Source organism: Urocampus carinirostris, chromosome 12, assembly GCF_059441175.1.
Source record: "Urocampus carinirostris isolate Australia breed hairy pipefish chromosome 12, RoL_Ucar_1.0, whole genome shotgun sequence".
Taxonomy (NCBI): Eukaryota; Metazoa; Chordata; class Actinopteri; order Syngnathiformes; family Syngnathidae; genus Urocampus; species Urocampus carinirostris.
In genome coordinates, this window is record NC_142360.1 from 27,247,017 (window position 1) to 27,270,411 (window position 23,395).

Genomic DNA, 23,395 nt, shown 5'->3' on the forward strand with positions numbered 1-23,395 from the left:
CTATGGCATTGTCTTATGAAGTGTCATTGCCACTTAAAGGACAGCTGCAAGCTACACTTAAAAAGTGGACTATGAAATTGGTGTATTGATATCTTGATAAATGCACACGCAAGATTAAAAATTGCATAGGTAAATAGCAGATATATTGGTGGATCTGCAAAATACTTTATTCATACCGGATTTCTTCTTATATGGTACTGGACAAATTGAAAAATTGTCTTACAAGTGCTTGAATTTGGCCATGAAAAAGATGCACAAACCCTGTATAGGGAAGTTAATTCAAGAAAGATACTTACAACAAACATGTTCTTGACTTAACTAACCATTGTATTTAATATTCACATTAATTAAACAGAACAATCTGCTCTTATTGATAAGTTTCCACAGATATAAAGATGTTTTTTTAATTTTGTGGTTTAATAACGCAAAGGAATTAAGCAACTGAATCTTATAGGAAACACTGGAAATTTAAGCAAATAAATCATTTTCAAACAATAGGAACGTTTTATTTAATCGAGACATGTTTTGGAAATAAAAAATTAAAGGCCAGAACATTGCGCTGGAAGTATATACTTCATTTCCTGCAATTCCTGTAAAATAAACATGTTAATACCATCCTTCAAAATAAACCAACAAAAAAAGTATTGCCTGATGGTTAACACAGTAAACAAGCCAAAGTGTACAGGAGTATATACTTTATGTAAAGTGGGTTGAGACTGCAGGACCTTGGCGGTTCGGTTTACTGGTTCAGCCTCAGAAGTGTGCATGAGCTTCAGACAGGGCTACTTAGGAAAAACCATATGAGGTCCTACTTGAGGGTCCAGCACATGTTAGGATGCAACTTACTTCGACTTAAATATCTATTCCTACTTGTTTGTTCTATAAACCAAACCGTCTTGCCTTTCGTATCCACGTGCGCCGTGGAAACATTCTGATTTTATAAATTGTGTCCTTGTACAAGCAGAAACTGGGCATGATAAAGTCTTTATCCAGCCTCTTCTGTCCCGCCATTTTGACATGCACAGGTTGGTTGAACAGATGCAATATATAGATGGCTTTCGTACTATGTCACAATTTTGGCAGGATAAATGGTTACCCAATTCCATATCTGTGTAAAAACAATACAAAAATAATTCTTTATCTCAATTATCAATGCAGTGTTGTCCGAAGTCACTCTTCAGAAGTGACAAAATAGATCATTGACGCTTTATCAGGCATGATTTTCCTATTTATGAATGCTCCATGAAGAATCGATTTAATGCTTTCATTGTGGGACAACCACCACCACCAGCATAAATACTCAACAGTGGGCAGAGTTGGGGACATGGGGGTTTAAATATGGACAGTTACAATCCATTATTTATGAGTGCCTAGAATGATATTACGTAATGTTCAAGGAGTTTTATTTGCCTTTTTGAAAATGTGCCATTGCTTTTAACTAATTTGTTGTTTTTGTTGTTGTTGATCCAGATATGTTTGGTAAAAAGTAGCATTTACTCCTTTCACTGCAGGCAGTTCACTTTAAATTGACTTGTAAATTAGCAATGTCAGATATAGTTGACAGACTTGCAATTTATCTTGAGCTATTTGTGTGGCATTCCAATTCTGTTACAATTAGATTGTGTACAATTGGTTTAGAGCATTGAATAATTGTGTTAGCCTTGTTTGCAGTATTGTGGGACACAATGGTGCTTAGAAAAGGATGATTGCTGGCCTACAAGTTTTCTCATTACCAGAAAGTTTTGGACAGCTTTGCTTAAAGAAACAAAAAGAAGCTTATATGGACTTGGTAAAACCATTTGAAGATGTTATAATAGGGTGACGTACTGTATAATGTTTTACTGTTAAATTGTCCCTAGCTGTGACTGAGCGAGTGAGTTGTATGTCTCTCTCTGCCCTGCGACTGGCCGGCAACTAGTTCATGGTGTCCCCTGCCCACTGCCCGAAGTTAGTTGGGATGGGCTTCAGCACCCCCGCCACCCTACTGAGGATAAGCGGTGCAGATAATGGATGGATGGATGGATGTCATCATCACGAAACTGCTTAAACTCTTTATTGTATTACAAAGGGAAAAGGTCATACTTGGTCCTATAGTTTGCATTTATATTTATTGTCAAAAAGTCCCTAAAAATTGATTTAATGTAATAAAATACTTTAAGATGTATTTTTTTCAATGTTTTCATGTTCAGTGGCAAGAACTCTGAAGCCTCAGTCGATTGCACAGATTGCCAGTCAATCCAAGGGCCCACAAAGCTATACAACCATTCACTCGCTCATCCATACCTAGGGACAATTTGTATTTGCCAATTCACCATGCAAACCTTTGGAATGTGGGAGGACTGTCGGGCAAAAATCCAAACTGGCAAGGGGGGAAACATGTAAACTCTGCACAGGAAGGCTAATGGCTTGCATTGAACCTTGGACCTCTGAACTGTTAGGCAGATGTTTAAACCAACCAACGAACCAACCTGCCACCCATCACTAATAATCTGTCTATGGCCACATTTTGTAGGGGCCTTACATGAGACTTTGTGGCTAAGCTTGTTGGCACATTACAGTTAGAGTAAGCGTTGCTGTTGTTGTTCAGACCCTGGGATGTATTATGAGGTGTGACACACTTTAGAAGTATGTACGATAATGGTCTGGTTGCTAACTATTTAGAAAGGTATAAAATTTACATTGTCATGTCGATGGGTGCATGGCTGAAACATGAGGCTGGCTGTTGTAAGTCTTTGGACACCGTTTAGGTAAGGAACTGGCCCATCGAAGCTATTTTGAAGAGCTATTTTATAGTCATGAGAATTTTAGCGACAAGATGTTGTCTGATGGCTGAAGATTGGAGCTGTGTACGTTTAATAGTTTGTGTGGGTGGGAGGACCACTTAGGTGTGGCTAGTGAATCAGAACATTCTGAACAACTCTTAATATGTTTCCAAGGTTTTGACCTTAACTCCTGAAATTGGTGCCTAGTTCAGATGCAGTCCACCATCTGTTTTTGGCTGGGACGAGAGCTCAAAGTACCCCTGAACAGGTCAAGCAGGATGGAAAATAGATAAATGAATGTAATTACCTAAATGTTACTTTAACATCTGGCTATCATTTCAGCAAGGTGAGGAACACCAACATATGGCATTTTCTTTTCACGTCGTCATTCTGTTTTGGTTCCTAACGGCTGTTAGGGAGATGACTGGAAACGTACACATGCGTTCTTGTGAAGCCGGGTCTGCTGCTAAGTATTTAAAGAAGACCCCTAGGGAAATGTATATCAGCCATTTGGAAAGGCTGCCGAGTATAACATGAATTGAACAATGTTCCGAATCATAACATTAAATGAATTTGCTTTGTGCTGTTTGTGATGTTTAAGCTTTTCTGAAGAAAAATTCTGTTCATTGGCTTTTCATGGAAACGTAGCGCTTGTGAAAAACGTCCCTGCCCTATGAAGTCATTACAGAAGGCCGTACTATGGTTTAATAGTGCTACGTGAAGTAAACGTTAAAAGAAAAAAAATCATGTGTGACTTTCTCCCATGCTTCCATTACCTCATTAAGTGTTAAAAGTTTTTTTTTTTAAATACAGACATCTTAAATTCAATTTGAACTAGAGAACGTAGGAATGAAAATAATCATCAAATTGAATGTGAATAGTCTGTGAATATTTGCTTGAGGAAGTCGAGGTTGTTGTATCTGGATCAAGGCCTTGCTAAAGTATTGTACTATGCAAGATTATTTTCACACAAACTCCAAGGGACTTTTGAGGTTTTAGTCGTAACCACCAATTTTTTAATATAGTGTGGGCATGTCTGGCAATGTGGAGGAAAAAAAACAACATAAATGAGATAATTTAACATTCGTCTTGACTTTCTGTCTGGCTGCTTTGGTTTGTTTAGTCTGCCTGCAAACTTTGATGTTTGCAGCAAATTCTTCCAGAAAGTTGTTCGTTCAGCGGTATGGCCTAAAGATACAATTTTGTTAAGCATTAGAGCAGGGGTGAAGTAGTTTTCGTTTTGTGACGTCAATGACTGAGAACACCAATTAGACCTTAACTGAATTGGTCGGTTCTGAGAAACTGTTTATTACAAAGTACATCTCGTTTTTTTTCTCTTGTGTGAAAGATGTGTACTTGAGATGTCTGCATGTATGCACCTTGTCATTATTCATGCCCCTCCATCAAAGAAGCGCTGCATTGCTATAATTGTCACAAGTGAAGGAAATAACACATTTCTGTTGTTGCTAAGTAGAAATTGCTGCTGCCATCTGGCTCATTTCCGAAGATGTAAGAAGCAAACATTTGCAGGTTGCACTAGCACTGTTGTGAAGACTATTCGACCATTTAAAGCACAGGTGTCAAACAGGCGGTCCGCGGGCCAGATCCGGCCCGCGAGGCAACATTCAGAGAAGCGCAAGAGAAAAAAAAGCTGCAGGTTGAAATATGTCAACTTGATGTTGCCAAAGCCAGGTGCCTCTCACAAAGACACTGTACTTGTATTTATTTTTCTCTCTCTCTCTTTCCCTCTCTCTCTCCCTCTCTCTCTCTCTTTCTTTTCCACCCCTTTTCTCCCACCCTGTCTCTGTCTCTTTCACTCTCTGTGTCTCTTTTTTTCTTCCTTTGTTGCTCTTTGTCTCTTCCTCTATCTGTCTTTTTAACCTCTTTTGCTCTAACATCCTTTTTTCCTTTTCTCTTTCTCTCTTCATACCCTTTGCGCTTTCTTTTCTCTTTTCTCTCCTTCTGTCTATCTATTTCTCTTTGGATTTTTTTTTCCTCTACCTTTCTCTCCCCCTTTCTCACAACTTTTTATCTTTTGTTTCTTAAGCTCTCTCCCTCTCTCTTTTTCTGTCTTTGTCCCACCCTCTCCTTTTCCCTCCCTCTTTCTCTTATTTCTTTATCTCTTTTTCTTTCTCTTTAATCTACTAGTCCGGCCCCCGACAGAATGTTTGTTCTATCGTGTGGCCCCCGAGTTAAAATGAGTTTGACACCCCTGATTTAAACGCAGCAAGTTTAAAGCAAAAATACATATTTGCCTTTTGGTGTGTGCTAGAACACACAAAGTGCTGAGTTGGTAAGTAAAAATGAGAGCAAATGACCAGATAAGGAATAGTATTTCAATTTTAGCTCTTTGAAGATAACTAACGAGAACTGCTTGAAGGACGGAGAACTAAGTGAACCAGGTCTACGTAAAAACATGATGTGACATATGAGATTTTACAGTACCTATTTGTTTTTTGGAAAGCTTGATTCTTCAGCAGTCTACTCAATGTTGCAACTGACTCTGAGATACAGACTGTGAGCTCCTTGTTTCCTTTTCCAATGAACACTATGCCAGGAACGCCATTGTTCCTAAATCGACAGTTACTATTCTAAGAAATAATTTGCATCTTGTCGGCTTTAGTTCCTGTGGTAATATCTTGGAATGTTGCAACTTTCATCAAAAGCCATTAACTGCTTAGTCTGCACCCAAAAATGCCACAGCAATTTGAGAATTTTGTTTTTTTTTCAAATCACACATACGTCTGAAATAGATATTTTCTTTTTTGGCTTTATTGGTAGATATCTTGGCAGAAGTAAACGGCTGTTTACGGTTAGTGGAGCTACTTCTTCTCTCCTATCTCAAATGCCATGACCATCACCGAAACACTTCAGGGATACAAAATGTAAAAGAAATGTGGGTATATTATTGGTAAATTACCTAATTCTGATGAATTTAGATTTTACACATGTCTGGTGCATTTATCTATTAATGGCACAACATATTTTGTTTACATAAGGTGTAGATTGGGCTTGTGCGCAGTTTAATTTTTTACCATCTTATTTTCTGCGGTTTATGGTTATAACATTTCATTAGTTCATGCACCCATATAATTTTTTTGTTGCTGTTTTTTTTTTGACAATTTACTGCATTTTAAATTTGGTGTGGACAAATGTGCTCAATTCTCAAACTACAAAACTACATCTTATCTCTTGTTCCGAATTTTGTTCATGGATTTGATGAAAACAAATTTACCATGAAGATCATGATTGTGATTTATTTTTTCTTTTTTTTCTAATCATTACAGTAATCACTTGCTGTACTGCGGTTGGCTCATTGCGGTTTCACTACATTCTGATTGACTAAACAGAGGAAGATGCTTTCCATATCCAACAAATTTGTACTTCCTGACGCGCTAGACTTGCTCTGGAGCTACATGTGGGTCTTTGGTGCTCCCTAGTGGCTTTCTGGTGCTTTTTCAAAGATGTTTGATCATGGAAAAAATTATATGGTTTCTGTAGGAGAGAACCGTAAGCTAAATGCAGTCTTCCATAACGTCCACATGATGGTAGCAAATTATCATGTAAAGTGGACCTTTCCTCATTCCATACTGCAAGATTAATTTAAAATTAATTTGACTAGGGCTGCAATTTAGGATTTTTTTTTTAATAAGCGACAAATCCGTAGATTTTTATTTTTATGGATTAAACGATGAATCCGATTTTTTAAAACTAATTTGTAATGTCCTCTTTATTCAAATATTGCAGTTTCGGACAGATAGGAAAAAAACACTCGTAACAACGAAATATTCTACAAAATAAAACAATTAAAAATCCAAGCGTGTAAACTGGCTATGTCATTGAGTATTAATTAACCCTTGGGGTTAGGACTAACACTCTAGGTATTTTGAGCATGGAATGTCCACACTTTTCCCGAGGTACAACTATCGAATAGAATTGAAATAGAATTGTCAGAATAGGCATTGAGAACATTGTTTGGAATGGGATTAAAATTGGCACTCAGGATAAACACAAATTTAAGACTCAAGAGAGAAAAATAAGATAAAAAGAATGTCAGGGCCAAAATATTTACAATGTAGTGTTTGGACACTTGCCTAACTTGTTAGTAAGACGTACAAATAGTGCAATAGAAAGTGCATCATAGCTGTAGTGCAATACAAATTCGTGCAATAACATTTAGTAGGTTAATAGTATTTTGGTGTTTTTTTTCCATAAATTAAAGCGTCGCAAGTGACAAATTTTACATTTTTCGACATTCTAGATAACCCTATCAACATAATACTATGGTTCTATTAAATACATTTCCCATATGCAGAGATGTGGTGTGTTCTCACTTCAGTGAGACACAGTCATTTGTAACCCACATGCTAAAAAACCCAAAGGATAATGGCGCTTATGTCATTAGTCTGTAGCTGGTTCTCAAACGCTCTCACCAAACACTGGTCAACTTGATAAGATTGACCGCGCGACCTTATGAACCTGGACGCGCTTGTGAGAAAATGAAAATGAACCGGCCTTCTACTTGGAGGGAAAAACAACGACGCCTTACAAAACACGAAGAGCGAATCGCCACCAAAGAGGCATAAAGCTTCGTTGTGGAACCACAATGTTCTTCATTGTGCTTTGCTGGACAATCTGGAAGGAAAAGGGAGGGCCACAGGCAATGTTTCAAGTCAACCTGACTGTGGCGGAAGTCCGCACACAGGAATACGCGAGCAAAAGGCCGGGAGGCAGGAAGTAGCTTCTTGTCGTCTTAAAATGTATCCTGGTACTATGAAAAGGAACAGACGATTTGTGTTTACTGTGCATGGAACATATGTGATTTTACAACTAGGCCTACGGCTCCGTACTGAAGTAGAAAGGTGTCGTTCGGAAACAAACCGACCCTGAGCCTGCTCTTGAAAAGAAATGTATTTGTCAGGACTCTGGTGGGGGAGACTTGATTTTGCCGCCTAGACCCCGCCGCTTGTCCGGTTGTCTTGGTCCGACAGTGCAGAGGGGGAGGGTGGTTTATGCTAAGGACCTCTCCTTGCCTGTCTTTTATAACAAAATCTAAGTTACAAAAGTCTGTATAAACGCAAGAACAATGATGGGTGGATAATTTCAAAAAATAGGCCCACCACGTGCGAGCGGTCAGCAATATATATAACATTTTATGCAACCCCATGATTGTTAGCAATGTGATCATGCTGGCTATTTGTTCATGCTTGTCTGCTTTCCTGCTGCTTTCAGGAAGCAGATTTCAGGATGGCTTGATGTGCTTTCTGCCCTCTCCTCCTCCTCTTCACAAACACTCCTCCACTTCCACCCTGTTTCCAACTAGGAGACAATAGAAGGTCTCCTGCAGGGGCATAGAAGGCTGGCTAGAAGTGTCAGAGAGGGCTTTATTAGTGGCCTTCCCTTCAGGAAACCACATATGTTGTCAATTTACACGTTTGAAGACTTAAACTTTAAAACAATTCCATGATAGTTTGTAAAACTGTTTCAAGATTAAAGTATTTTCCCACTAACTTTCACGTGCAGATGGAATATACACACCTTTTTTTTAAAATGTAAAACAGTCATGTGGTAAAATATCTCCAGTGCCTCCGCCTCTCACCAGGGTCGCTCTTAAGCCCGGAATTCTTTTGGGAAAAGGGGCGGCTCGGGGAAATGAGGTCATTGTTTCAAAACATGATCCTGAGACCCAAAGCGCTACATTTCCTCTTCAGTGAAAATTTTGGATGATCTTACTTATCCTCTTTTTCTGATTCCAACACTGTGAGGCCATCTGACTGCACTGCCTGTCACATGTTCCTACCTAGACCTGCATTGATTTTATTGGCCCTATAGTAGGCCATTTATTGGCACAGGGCAGCAGCAGATCATTGCAACTGTGACACAGATGTAAGCAGATACAGAGCTAAAAAAAAATTGGTTTTAGTTGATAAGCTACAAGTCATCCATTTAGATAATTCAGAAGGTGCAAGTACAAAAGGGCAACATGAGGTTGCAGTGGTTTTGGTTTTGCATTTTGTGTCTTTGCTAAATCGGCTTCCAAAGCATTTGGGCGTTTAGACATTTGTGTGGCACCTCTACATTTAAGCTACTTTGACGAGAAAACAAGAAACAAAATGTATTTTTGAGTAAAAAAGCTTGCACGACATACGTGAGAAAATCCAAGTTAACCCCTTAACGTTCCACTGGCCCGCCGTCAGACTGTTGATAAACAAAGTTGTGTCTTGACGATGTCACCTGTCACTGAAACACGTCATGCCACATATCATTGGAAAGTTTAATTTTTTGTGATGCAAGATATGATGACCACTTCAAAATTTACTCATTACGATCAGTCTTAACCAAAATACTTAAACTATTAAGCTAGTATAGCTCACCAATAATGTCCACTGGTTGTCAACAAACGAGATAATTCTCTGCAACCATGGTCTCAATACTTACAGGACTGTCCAGTAAATCAGTTTAAAACATTTACTCCAAAACACACAATAATGCCGACATATAGAAAAATCTGCCTAAAAGCATTCCTGCATCCTGTGACAATCCTTGTTGTAATCTGTTTGTTTCGCTCCATAATTCTTATTTGAATATAAACATTGGTCAGATGATTTCCAATGTGACCCTTGGCCTCTGACGTTTTTGATTAAAACCACTCTCGGCTAATTCCAAGATTTTTTTTCACGGTCCTTATTTTGTGACAACCTATGAGGGCCTGTTTTTGAAAAAAAAAAAAAAAAAGCTTTATGCTTATGTTTGTATGTTGATATTTTGGCCAGGAGTAATCAAATCAAATAATCTTTGACACATTGGTTTGCTAATTAGAACATTACACAGATAAATACTGTGTATTCAAATTAGACGTCTAAATAAATATGCGTAATGGCACTCTTGATTCATTTTCACGCACCATTATTACGCGCAAGTGTGCACTATCATTGATTGACTTCTGGAAAGAGAAGTCAAACATTTACAACTCTTTCTAAATGTCTAAAAATTGGCCTAAGTAAATACACGTGCACCTCTAATTCACTACACCACCACTACGCATACGCCTCAATTAGTATTTGAATGTGTTCTTGGTGATCAAGAAAATGTTATACCTTTTTTAAGGGTGGTCTTGGATGATTTGGGAAGGCTAGGGAACAGATTAATTTGTTTGCAGTTATCTCTTATAGGGAAAATTGGTTCGGGATACAAGAAATTCTAGATCATAGCTGGATTTTTGAACAAATTTATTGCGTATGTAGGGGGGGGCACTGTAGATACTTTAATTGAAAAATGATTTAACAATTCTATGAGGTAAATCTTTTTGGGGTGGAAGGGCTATGAGGTGTGTGTGTGTTCCACTGACTTTGTTGTGTCTTATTTTAAAAATTGTGTGTGTGAAGCTTTAAGCTGCTCAACACTCATGGTGTCAAAAAAAAAGAATGCAGCTTTGGCCATGTACTGTACTCTGTAATTTGCCACCTCCATTACAATCATACAGGAGTGTTTGTGTGCATGTGAGGAGTAAAGACAGTGACTGGATGAGTGAAGTTTTTGTGTTTTTAAAGCAGATGATGAATGTAAAAGGGTATTATTAACAAGGTAAAAGTAAAGGTCATATAAAAATTCTGCACACCCCCTGTTAAATACAACCCCATTTAGCGGAGAAATTGATTTCCATTTTGTAATTTATGTCATAACAATTTCTGACCAGTGGGAGTGAAAATGATTTAACATCGCAAAAGCAGCCAATAATAGTGCTCAAATTCATTTCATGTGTCAGGAACAGTTGAGTAAGTTACTGAAATGGTTACCAGTTCATGTTACTTAATTTAAAAAGTAATTCAGTTACACCTCAAATTACACCAAAAAGTAATGTCACTCTGAAAATAATTCCCTGGTTACATATTTACATGGAAGCCGATCACCTTTAACTGCTTAAAAATACCTAAATAATAAAAGAAATGGAAGAAAACTTGTTTACCAACCTGTGGAATCGGTGAACCCTTCATGTTTCTTGGCTTGTGCAATCTTAAGAGCTTGCATATGAAGACCTAGCCGAGACATTCCAGCTTCAAACCACTCAACGATAATTTTGGGATTCTGTTCAAGACTGTTATTTTCTTATCTCCATGTGTATTGCAAAAATAATTTCAAGAACACACACTTTTACCAAATATTTTGTGCTGACATTTGCCCCATTTATCTACCATTGGTTTGTCAGTGTATAAGTCACACTTTGAGACATAAACATAAGGATAAGCTTAAAGACCTGGATGCAGAGCAGAAGAAACCGAAAGCAGAAAAGTTAAAGAAGAATCTGACACTCCAGCAGACGTTTTTTTACCTGAGCAAAATCTGTCCGGCTGCGATCAGAGCAAATGATCAAATCAGCGTCATAAGAGCAAAGAAAACGGAATGATTAGAATTGTTATTTCTGAAAAGTACATATTTTTTGTATATTTACAGGTTTTGTAGTACTTTCATATTTCTACTTTTGACAGAAGATATATTAAGGAGAGCAAAATATTTCGGGATATTTAAGGTTTTTTTAATATATACATAGGAGCAAAGGAATTTAAATGTTATTTTAATGTTAAGTTGTTTAAGTTCTAAGTTTTATAATTTAACAAGATATTTTTATTTAGAGCAAAATAATAAATACTGTAAGTGATTTAAGGTTTAAATTTAATATTCTTGTCTGTTTTTATTCATATTTATGTTCCAAAAACATTAAGTTTAAGTGTGTTAAATAGATTTTTATCCTGGTTGGCACGCGACCTTAAGTGCGTTTTAAATTTAGGCCCCTTGTGCAATTGAGTTTGACATCCCTGGTATAAGCAATGCACGCCCGTCTCCCCATGCAGTGCTGACCATTTGCTACTGATGACACACAACAAAGTACTAGCATATAAGGTTACCCCCTGATTTCAGTATTTTATTTTATTGTTGTAACTTCGCCCTGGACGGGATTATATATGGTAGGAAAAATATCTTTTTAAGGAGAAATTCAGGGTTCTTGAGACGGCGCTGCTATAACTGTATTCAGTTGTATTTTGTAGGTAGGGTTCGGCCTTGAACAGCGCTTGTCTTGTGACTTGTGCCGAGACAAGAAACAGACCAACACGCGAAGTAGAAACGGTCAGTAGCTGATAAGACGATCCTGAGCAGATGCCTCAGAACTGACGACGCATTTTATTGTTTTCGCGACCTGCTGGGGATTTATTTTTTCTTTAAACGAATGAAACCGGCATCCATCAATATGCCGTTTAAACCTTTTCGAGTGTCTTGTGCCTTTACCTCGATAGCATAACCTGTGTACACACACACGTGCGAATGAGTGTTATCAGTGGAGAGTCCGATAAAAGGACGACTGGCGTGTTTCAACAGCAGGTTGGAGGAATGTGCCTGTGGCTGCTCGGAAACACATCTGCGTGCGATGTGGATGTTTCTGGATGACAATGTCCAATTGTAGTCCTAGTTTTAAAATGTTCCCACTAACTTTCACATGCATCAAATTCAAAAGCTTAGCTGCCTAGTCATAATACAGTTTTTAACATGCTAAATCAGACTTGCCCTTTCCTCCTTGTGCAGGGTTCAGCAGAGAAGAGGGGGACCGACCAGTCGAGACTACAGCTGCATGAATTCTACATTGTGCTTGAGTTAGGTAAGTTGTCATGCATCAGTCATCAACTTACATTTACCAAGTGACAGCCAGGCCCATCACTAGCTACTGCATGCATCGATACTTTTAATGAAATGCCAGTCCGGTGTACAATACCATTGATAATAAATTTTAATTCTTATGCTGATGACATGCATACATTCTAAAATTTACTTTAAGTAGGAAGAGAGCAGGTATGCCTGGGGCAAAATGTTGTCTATAAATCAAAAGTTAGTAAGGGAGTGGTTTGGACATGACATCAGCTTTTCTTCCTGTCACTGATGACAAATGCACTCATGACGCTCTTTGTTTGCTTAGCCAGGTGTTGTTTGAGACTGTATGCGCTGAAAGGTCCTCCACCTGAAAGATGACTCAGTCGGTGCAAGTTAACCCAAAGCTGCCTGGTAAGTTAATCAGTATTTGGGGAAAAAAATTCACACCCTGGCCATCAAGGCCAATTTTTCAAGTTCAAAAGATATCGGTTGGCCTTGAAATGCAATTGTAAACAGAAGTTAACAACTTGTAGTCATCCAAATGAAATGCAGTATATACTCTCATACAAGCCTACATATTTAAGCCAACCCTCTAAAAGTGCTTTAGAATAGCCACATACTAAAAGAAACACATACCCAAAAGACTGACACTTGTATGTGGTTTACGTATTTAGCAATCATATCCTTAGACACTATCTTCATTGTCTTGATCTTCCACTTTCCCTCATCACTAATTTTCTTGGGACCCCTTATTATCAGTAAAAAGACAATAAAACGCACTAAATCACAATAACATGAGATGTGGTCCCTATCACACAATCAGGACGGCGCCGATTAACTGGGAAGAACATATCTAGCGAGGGGGTTATCATGAGGACACGGCACAACTGTGGGCCATTATGGACACAAGATGAAGACTTTGATGCAGAAGCCGGGCGAAGCACTTAGGTCGCCAAGATAGTCTGATTTACGAGGTTTGAACTCGGTGGAGCTAAACCGACAGCCTGACTTGAGTGGCTCTGCCTGTCTGTCTGTCTGTTTAATATTGTATTTTATAGTTCCAAATCCGGCTTGTATGAGAGCATGTACAGTAAGCAATTTTCATAACATTTAGGTGGTAAGAAGATAAGCTAGCAAGCAAAATAAATGTACCTCCTGAAGTTTAACATGTAGTTCTACTCCATGTCCCATCTTCCTTCCAGATTTGGCTTCCCCCTTTCTTTACTCCAGTCAAGACCAACTTGACCAGCCGGCATCTTACTCAGTCCAAACGCCATATGGTTTCCAGCTTGATCTGGACTTCCTGAAATATGTGGAAGAGATAGAAAGTGGCCATAACATCCGCAGGACAGCTGCAGTTGCCCGTCGTTCTGGACGGGGGCTCAAAGCCTCTCATAGATGTGTGGGGGGACGCAAAAGTGGTTGGACATCCACAGAGTCTCTATCCTCCCCTACTAGTGAGGATGGCAGGGTGCCACCACTGCCACCGCCAAGAAACCGTCTTGGCTCTGCGCCCTGTGAAGCCTTTTCTCTATCCCCTGTGACCCTCCTAAGTGTCCCCCCACTCTCTGCTGGTGCCAAGATGCCTCCCCCACCACCCCAACGCAACCCAAGGGTTGAGCGAACTCTCCTGGAAACGAGCCGGAGACTTCAGCAGGAGCAGAGTCATCACAATGATGGCCGATTTCAGCTCGCGGACCCTCCCAAGCAGCTGTCCACATCTGTATCAAGTCAGCCTCAGCAGAGCAGCTGGACCAAACCCAGTCCCCAAACCTCTGGACTCAACACCCCTGCAACCGGCACGGCAGCGACTCCGGTGCCCCCCAGCCAGTTGCAGACTGTTAGAGAGCAGATGGCCACAGCCTTGAAACAACTGAAGGAGATGGAGGAACGAGTAAAAGGTGTTCCGGCTCTAGAAAAAGAGGTGGCTGAGCTCCGTGCTGAGAAAGGCAAGTTATTACTAGCACTCGAGGAACAGAAAGCAGCCATGGAGGTTGTCTCGCTGCCACAGAACCTGTCGGTCACATCATCTACCCAGACCACAGAGATTTCTGAACCCGACTGTAATAGCCTGTTGAATTGTTCGGCCTCACCTGGTCGAAAAGGCAAATCGGATGAACTGAAAAAGCTTGCTGAGATGTTTGAGACCAAAGATGAATGCGCAGCAGAACCCTCAAAAGTTGTGACAAAGGTGCATGGAAGGTTGTCTGTCGACATGAAATCGGTGGCTGTGGGAGAAGATCAGCCGATGGACTCGGTCGTTTTTTATTATAGCCAAGGCGTAAAGGATGCCTCCGAGGTAACCGAGATCCTTGTTTGTGAGAAGGGCGTAGAAACTGAAAAGCGTGTGTTTCGGGAAGCAGGGATGCAAACGTCAGCAGAGACGGCAGAGGCGGAAGTCTGGGTTATGGAGTCACTGCTTGGGCTGAGGACTGAGGCCCAACTTGAAATGGACACCTTACAGGACACTATTAAATTCCAGCAGGAGTCCATTACAAATCTAAAGAGCCAGCTGAGCCTGGCAGACAAGGATTTGGGAACCCTTCGATCGCAGATCGAGGAAACGGCGGTTAAAGTCACCCTTGAGAAAGGAGTCCTTGTGAAACCAGATGACACGGATGCCCAGACTGAGACTACGTTGACTCTCCTACAGGATGTCGCTGTTCTTTGCTGCCCAAGCGTTGTGAATGTTTGCGTCGGGACCAGCTTTGCAACAGAACTGATCGAACAAGGTAGCCAAACCGATGCAAAAACTACATCAGAAGAAAAAGTATCAGTAGGTTGTCAGTATGATAACGTGATTGGGAACAAGACTGAAGAGCAGAAAGTTACCGTGTTGAAGAAGAGGCAGCTGACCATAAACGATTACAAGATCTTTCCAGAAGAGGAAGTTGGTATGTCTGTAGAGCGAGAAGAAAACGAAGAGAAGATAACACCAACAAACAAGACAGGTATTGTAGTTCACTTCTCTAGTCTGAATTGGACCTTAAGTTTTACAATTCTAGTTGTCTATCTTATCCACCCTTCCGGTCCAAAAAAATGGCTGCAGTTGCGTAGCGAAAGCCAGCATCAAAGCAATCTTTTTTTGTCAAAGGGAGCCTCATTAACCGATTTCACGATGTGCTCATTGAAGTTAATCGCCTTGCATAAACTTTTTTCTTTTGCTCGACCTGCAAGTGGGGACGGAATACGATGTTGGCAGAGACCAAGTAGTCCTTTTTGCAGTTTTCGTATTTCTGAGAATGGTGGCAAACAAAATTGTAAAAACAGCTCATCAGCAAAGACTTGCTAAGACTGAAATGGACGACATTTATTTATTTGAACTTGTATGGTAGCTATATGTTTGTATTTGTGTCATATTAAATATATATGCTATTTAAAACAAAATGAATTGCTTTACATACAGGAAATACGATTTTGTTTTTAGTATCTCCAAAGAACCATCTGGGGCTGTAATTTTAATATTGATACCACATTGATATTTTTAATACTGTACTGTCAAGCTAAACACAAAACAGTGCTACCAAAAACTACGAATCTTGCGTCGTGTTCTACGCCGGTTTATAGCAAATCACAAAATACACATTTTTTATCAAATCTACAAAAATCGAAAGAAAGATCCAGCAAAGCTGATTTTCGTATTGTCGATGTTGATTCTTGCTATCTGCTGGAGAGTTGCTAAAACAGCCGGTTTGATGTGCAATTTCTTTATGTCCAAACAGACACTTTTGATTTCAAAATGTCTCTCTTGAATGTTTCAACCAAAAATCTGAAAACTACCTTTATCCATTTAGAAATTATTTTTAATATTTCGGCAGCTCTGCTAAATATAACATTATCCTGGTGATTTATATTCTATTTTAACCTAATGTCTGCGTACACTCTTAGATTTTCGTCATGTACTTGCCTAAAAATATCCTACCAAAAATGATCTGTGATTTTAAAGTTAGTGTGTATCGGTTGAGCTGTCCATAAAAAGTATTTTCTCCAAGTATGTGTTAACAAATGCCCAATAGAGTTCAAAGATATATATATTTTTTTTCCAAGGCGCCCATCTGCTTTTAGCAAAGCTGTTTGGGCCATCGAACACATGAGGTAGGAGGAAAAGAGGAGTTTTGCCTCAATACTCTTAACTGAAGCTGGAAGACAAATTGTAAATGGCATATTTATATTGATTTGGGACACAGGATTTGGTATTGAACCAGTTCAGGGTGTCCCCTGCCCACTGCCCGAAGATGGTTAGGATAGGCTCCAGCACCCCCGTGACCCTACTGAGGATAAGCGGTGCAGATAATGGATGGATTTGGCATTATTATCATTTCATCCATTTGATTAAATCATCAAATGACACACAGTGAAATAAAATGTGCTAAAGAATTAGCTTTTGTCTAGAGAGTGTGTTAGGCAGTTTTTTCAATTTTGTCTGAAAATATATGAGGTGGCTCTCTCAATTTATTTTTAAAACCGTTTTTGCTTTTATGGCTCTTTGGGTCAAAAAGGTTCCTGACCCCTGCTCTAAACGATCAAATATACAAAAATTATAGGGACAACGTGTATTAAGGGCCTCCTAATGGTTTAAAAACTTAGTTCATGCATTCTTTTTGAATACTTTGTTTGCACTTTTTTTATTGTTGGCCATCTTGCTGCTATGGGCACCAAGAAAATGAGGATAAAATGGTGCACTTTAGTCACTTGAGTAGTTGATATTCTTCCTTGTGCTTTCTATCACTAGTTTTTGATTCCACTATACAATGCAGCGACATCTATTGGTTAAATATCACACAGCATTCCTTTTAATGTGATATTATTGTATTGTAACAATGCTTTGATATTTGATCCTCAATAGAAACTGGTATTCTGAAATCAATCATGAAGAGGAAAGACGGTGACGGTGCAGTTGAAAATCGAACGGGGAAAAAGAGCTTGCAGTTCGTTGGCATTCTCAACGGAGGGTGCGTCATCCTGTGTAACGCATGAAATCATTTCTTGACCATATCTGATCATATTGCATCAATTCAATGTACTTCCTACGTTAGAGTGGCACCTCTACATACAAGATGAATTTGTTCCTAGATTGTGTTCACATCTAGAATTTCTCATACTTTTTCTTATGTAGAATAACTGAAATCAATCAATCCTTTCCCAGTCTCCCGAAAGAGTCTAAGGCAGGGGTGTCAAACGGGCGGGGCGGATTAGGCCAGCTAAGGGATTGAATCCGGCCCATGAGACGACGCTGAGGGGAGCGCAAGAGAAAAACGAGCTGCAGGTTGAAATATGTCCACTTGATGTTGCCAAAGCCAGGTGCCACTCACAAAAGATGCTGTATTTCTGTCCATCCCTCTCTCTCTTCCTCCTCTTTTCTCTCTATCTCTCTTTCACTCTCTCCTTTTCTCTTTGTTCTTCTTTGTCTCTTTAGCTCTGTGTCTTTTTACTTTCTTTTGCTCTCTTCCTTTTCCTTTTCTTTCCCTCCTGCTTTCCCCTTCTCCCTTTCAATTTCCCTTTGGGTTTCTTTCTTTTTCTCCCCCTTACTATTTCGCTTTTTGTCTCTTTATTTTCTCTCGTCTCTTTCTCTCTCATTTTCCCTTTCTTTTGTTCCTTGTCACACTATCTCTCCCTCTTATTTCTTTCTCTTTTCTTCTAAATCGACTAGTCCGGCCCCCGAGAGAATGTTTGTTTTATCGTGTGGCCCCCGGGTAAGATTGAGTTTGACACCCCTGGTAGATAAAGAACACATCATCCCGGTCACTAAATACACATTTAAATAGTAATTGAAAATAAAAATACAGTAATAAGATAATGAGCGAGGAAGGTAATGCGTACCTGGTGGCTTGGGTCCTGAGATGCAATGTGATTAACCCAAAAAAAAAAAACGCACCATCAGCGCGGAATCAAGTCTGTGTGGCGCAAACTGGGACAAACTGATTCTAGTGGTGAGCAGTCTCTAGTGGTACCATCCGGTAAATCTCGTAATATAGATTTTCTCTCGTATGTTGGGCAAGAGGTTTGCTCAAAAGACATCTTATATCTCATATTTTGCGCGTGTCAAGCAGCTTGTATGTAGAATGTCCAGAAAATCTGCAAAAATTGAAATCAAGAGTCAACTTCAATGTTTTCTTTCAATAGATACGAATCAACATCCAGTGAGGAGGAGGAAGATGATGATGACGACGAGGAGGAAGATGGAAGCTCCTCTGAAGAAAGCGGCGACGGCGAATGCTTGGACAGCACGGAGGAAGACGAAGCGGATCCGGGGGAGGAAACGTCGGAAGAGGAAAGAAACATCAACCTGGACGAGAGCGACACGGACGAGGAAACTCTGCAAGCGACCAAGAAGGACTCGTCTGATGCCGTCAAAGAGAAGTTTGTAGCTCCCGGTTTTGATTCTCTGCTCGCTCTTAGTAAATTATTTGACATTTTTTGTGTGCGGTTCAACAAATGTTTGGTGACAGGCGGAGGTGGGTGGTAACGGATTACATTTACTTAAGTTTTGGGACAATTTGTATGTCTAGGAGTACTTTTATATCACTATGCTTTCTACTTGAGTAGCTGTGTGGGGAAAAAATGTGTACTCTTATGGTGCTACGTGGAAATGTATGTATATATATATCTCTCATCTCATCAGCTGCACCGCTTATCCTCAGTAGGGTCGTGGGGGTGCTGGAGCCCATCCCAACAATCATCGGGCAGTGGGCAGGGGACACCCTGAACTGCTTGCCAGCCAATCGCAGGGCACACAGGGACAGAAAACTCGCTCGCCTATTCACACCTAGGGACAATTTGGACCGGCCAATCCACCTGAATTGCATGTCTTTGGAATGTGGGAGGAAACCGGAGTGCCTGGAGGAAACCCACGCAAGCACAGGGAGAACATGCAAACTCCGCACAGTAGGTCCGGTAGCTGGATTTGAATCCACACAGGAGGTTCCCAAGACCTTAGAACTGTGCCGCACATGCGCTAACCACTGCACCGCCGTGCTGCCCATATATACATACAAAACAAAAATCCTGTAATATGTCACAAAAACAAAAGGGGGTTTTGGGGTTTTTAAGGGTTATTGATCTATCTTCGTTATTCATTATCCGTTATCCGTTATCGGTCAGTTTATAATACGCTACAAAGCCTAGGAGCCGGGACACTTACTCTCAAAAACAAAAGGATGTAATGTCATCGCCACAAAGTTTGCATTTCAACAAATACATGAAAGCCACAATGTTGGGTTTTTAGGGCCGATGCCGATTATTAGTATCGAGGTGACTGAGAGCAGATATTGATTTGCTGTAAAAGCTAAAAAAAAATTGCCGTAATAATAATCAATAATGCAATAACAAAATATTTGTTATGAATTCAAGTCATGTTTTATTTGTAACCGTACACGCGCTGCCCTACTTACAAACGATCCGGACGATCGTTCGTAAGTTGAATTTGTTCGTAAGTTGCTTCAGTGCTATGTTTTGTATGTTTAAGGCTTGTATAAGTAGCTTGTATTGTTTTGTATTGAAAAATAAATGTACAATAAAATAATATGCTCTATAAAGATAAAGTTAAGTGTAACTTACTTTTGAAAAAATGGGCTTCGAGAGTAAGGTGCCTTCCTCCTCCGTGGTAAAAAGTGGCCGAAAAAAAGCGATCCAACCATTTTCTCAACCGCATCAAGCTTCCATATTCCACTTGCGTTTCAAATGAAATGGCTCTCTCCTTCTTTAAACTTTACACCAACATTATTTATTGGATGCACAAGATATTAAACAATAAAAATATCAGCTCTTAGCACACTGGAGATACAGTATAGAATGTTTACACACAAACTAGGAAGAGGAAGCGGATTTCTTCTTCAGGGTGGATGCTGGGTACCCCTCAAAGCGCCACCACACTCCAGTAGCAGCGGAAAGAAGCACTATAGTAATGTCCTGTCCTCGGAAAACTGCACACACTACAAAATCTAACCTTCAGAAATGTCTGGATATTTTTCGACATCTTGAAAAAATGTTCGTATCCACCGTTTTTCGTAAGCAGGGGGGCATCTGTACATTTACTTGAGTATAATTTTTGGCTACTCTACCCCCTTCTGGTGACAGGTTTGAGCTGAGCTCGAAAATGCATGAAGCTTGCCTCATTCTCAAAAACCATCTCAAGGATGACGTCCAAACACTGAAGAGTAAGGAAGTGGTGCGTGCTTGCATGTTTTTTTTCATTTATCCTGGACTTATTATATTGTCCGGACTACAAGCTGCTACTAGTTGTCTATATTTTTTAAACACTACTGCTTATTTTTGTTTTGGGGTCCTGCGATTAAGACACTCGCAGAGTGTGTCAGCAGCAGTCAATATTAATGAAATCAGCATTCATATATTGACAGGAGTGCGACAAAAAATAGGGTTTCTATGGGTGCTTCAAATCCTTGAAAATGTTTGAATTTTAATGTTGTGTTTTAAAGGGTTGAAAAGTACTCGAATCGTGGGTGAAGTGCTTGTAAATGCTTGAAAGTGTTGCCATGTTTTTTTTTCAACAGGCCTGCTTAAAAATGATGCAGACACTGCTCTCCGGTGGGTTCGCTTTACCATTGCATTTCTTCTTAGCGTGTGATGTAGCTGCAGCTGGCATTAATTTCTACGGCAGTGTCCTCTGAAACCTCATCAACCCCTACGGGTCACAAGAAGACAGATGCATGTTACACCTAAACAAGGCATTATTATTAAATGAGTATTAGTGCAAGGATTATGGACATTACGGGCTATGCAAAAAATTGACTGTAGCGTTTCCCAGTGGTAAATTCTAATGGGAAAAACTTCCTGCAACTGAAAAATGTAAGCTAAATATTACCGTCAAACATCCATCCCTTATCTGCGCCGCTTATCCCCAGTATGGGTCGCGGGGGTGCTGGAGCTCATCCGCAGTGGGCAGGGGACACGCTGAACTGGTTGCCAGCCAGTCTCTGGGCACACAGAGTACTCACTCGCTAATTCGCACTTAGGGACATTTTTTACCGGCCAATTAACCTGACATGCATGTTTTTGGATTGTGGGAGGTAACCAGAGTGCCTGGAGGAAACCCATGCAAGCACGTGGAGAACATGCAAACTCCGCACAGGAAGGCTGGTAGCTGGATTTGAACCCATGACCTCAGAATTGCCACACATGCGCTAAACAAATGTTTTAACATTTACTCAAGATCTAAAAATCATGTCTTTATAATCACATGTAAATTAGACACATTTCTTCCTCTGCAAAATCCATGACTCAATCCAGATATTTTTAATTGAAACTGGAAAATTGTCTTTGTAAGTCCGTAAAAAGTGGCTCGAATTTGGCCTTGAAAAAGGTATACAAACCTTAACATTCTCAAAAAAAAAAAACTCGATGTACTGCCTTAAATTCAGAAGCCCGTACAATCACAAAAGCCTGAACACATTGCGGAACCATGCTACTGATCCTAAGCGCTCCCATCCTTTGCACACATGACATTGCAATAGGAGACCAAGTCTTGCTACTACTACATAAAATATCGTTACTAAGGAGGGGTACACGATAATTATCAGGCTGACTATTATCAAACCGATAACAGCTTTGTAAGATGTCGGTTTTCTGCCCGATAGGAATAATAAATCTGAAAATCAGTCACCTGCTGCCACATTGAATATTCAATCAGTCCAACACTACTTGTTAGAAAGAATACATGCATTTGTTTTATTTTTATTTTTTTTAATAGTAGGAGCAATACTTGGTCCCCTTTAGTACTTTGTCATGTGCGCATGGAATGGAAGAGATAAAAATCAGTCACATGGCTCTGCACATCTGCAGGCTGTTGTGATTGTACAGGCTTCTGAATTTTAGTCTACACAGTATATTGAGTTGTCTTTTTAATTTTTTTTAGAATGTTTACTTTGTACTCCTGCTTATATGTGAATGCCAATATAATTGGTATTGACTGCTGCGAACACAGTCCTCAAACAAATTTGTTAATCGCAGCACAATGGGTTACTTTTTTGTACTTGATAATTCCCAACTTTTTTTTTTTAAATGTAAGAAATGGACGCGAGTGAGTTCATTCTTATATCTGTTTAAGCCTGCAGCTTAAAATCCGGTGTGGCTTGTACAAAAACAAAGACTAGTTTCGTTCTCGAATTTGCGCATACTGCCTTTTAATCAGCTGCACTCTGTAGTCCAGATTTTACACGAATTCAAAAACAAGTATTTTAACTGAACATATGCTCTCTTTCCAATCTTTGTATCTTTGACCTTGCAGCTGGCCAGCACCCACATGGTCCAAATGGAGTGGTTCCGCATTTCCAGCGCCAAAACAGCTCAACCTTCGAGGGTCTCTGACTACCTTATGGCATTTTCTGAGGTTTCTGCTCTTTTGCTGGAGCGCATAGTCAACATGACTGACGGCAATGGAAACAGCGCCCTTCACTACAGCGTGTCGCACTCTAACTTTGGTGTGGTGGATCTGCTGCTGGACACAGGTTGGTGAACTTGCAACTCTTCCTAGTGGTTGGTTGTTGATTTTATTCCTTAAAAGGATATCCAAATTCCCCAAAATACTAAGTGCGAGAAAATATTATGTTTTTGCATATCATTTATATATATTTTATTTGTATATTCCAATTACATAAATTACACACAAAGAGCTAAGGAGGGCTAATAGGAATATGTGGAAAAACGGGACGCTGGCTGACCAAAAACATTTAGTAAGCAGCCAGTTTGGGAACCAACAACAAAAATGGCCAATGCAACAAAAAATGAACCCAGCTGGAAATAAACCAAATTGACATGGCAGGCTGGCCAGCTGCTAAAGAGGGCTAACCGGGACCGATTGGCAGAAAATTGTAAGGCTGGCAGACCAAAAACATGCAGTAAGCAGCCAAACTACCAGGGAACCAATAAACATGAACCAAGCCGGGAAAAAATTAACAACGGTCACAGCAGGCTTGCCCAAACAGAACCGGAAGCCTTCGGCAGCTCCCCTGCGCTAATGGTGAGTTATCTGGACAATA

At 39.9% G+C, this 23,395-nt stretch overlaps 1 protein-coding gene and 1 long non-coding RNA gene across 6 annotated transcripts in view; one reads left to right on the forward strand and one right to left on the reverse strand.

The window, feature by feature from the left end:
* kank3 (KN motif and ankyrin repeat domains 3) overlaps nt 1-23,395 on the forward strand; it is a 45,585-nt gene that overhangs the window by 8,238 nt on the left and 13,952 nt on the right. Inside the window, exons 2-8 of one of the 5 annotated variants that reach the window (XM_088350064.1) lie at nt 12,346-12,411; nt 12,727-12,812; nt 13,604-15,352; nt 17,248-17,353; nt 18,525-18,761; nt 20,478-20,568; nt 22,645-22,864. In XM_088350064.1, the coding sequence (XP_088206190.1) occupies nt 12,776-12,812; nt 13,604-15,352; nt 17,248-17,353; nt 18,525-18,761; nt 20,478-20,568; nt 22,645-22,864 (2,440 nt within the window). In that variant the 5' untranslated portion in view covers nt 12,346-12,411; nt 12,727-12,775. Of the gene's footprint in view, nt 1-12,338; nt 12,412-12,726; nt 12,813-13,603; nt 15,353-17,247; nt 17,354-18,524; nt 18,762-20,477; nt 20,569-22,644; nt 22,865-23,395 lie in introns of all 5 variants that reach the window. The other 4 variants (XM_088350067.1, XM_088350066.1, XM_088350065.1 and 1 more) reach the window with 4 other exon arrangements.
* LOC148355382 (uncharacterized) lies at nt 12,603-15,132 on the reverse strand. The gene is made up of 3 exons (XR_015852260.1): nt 14,982-15,132; nt 13,554-13,704; nt 12,603-12,768 (listed from the first exon to the last, which is right to left on the reverse strand). It is a non-coding gene; the product is annotated as an uncharacterized LOC148355382 (long non-coding RNA).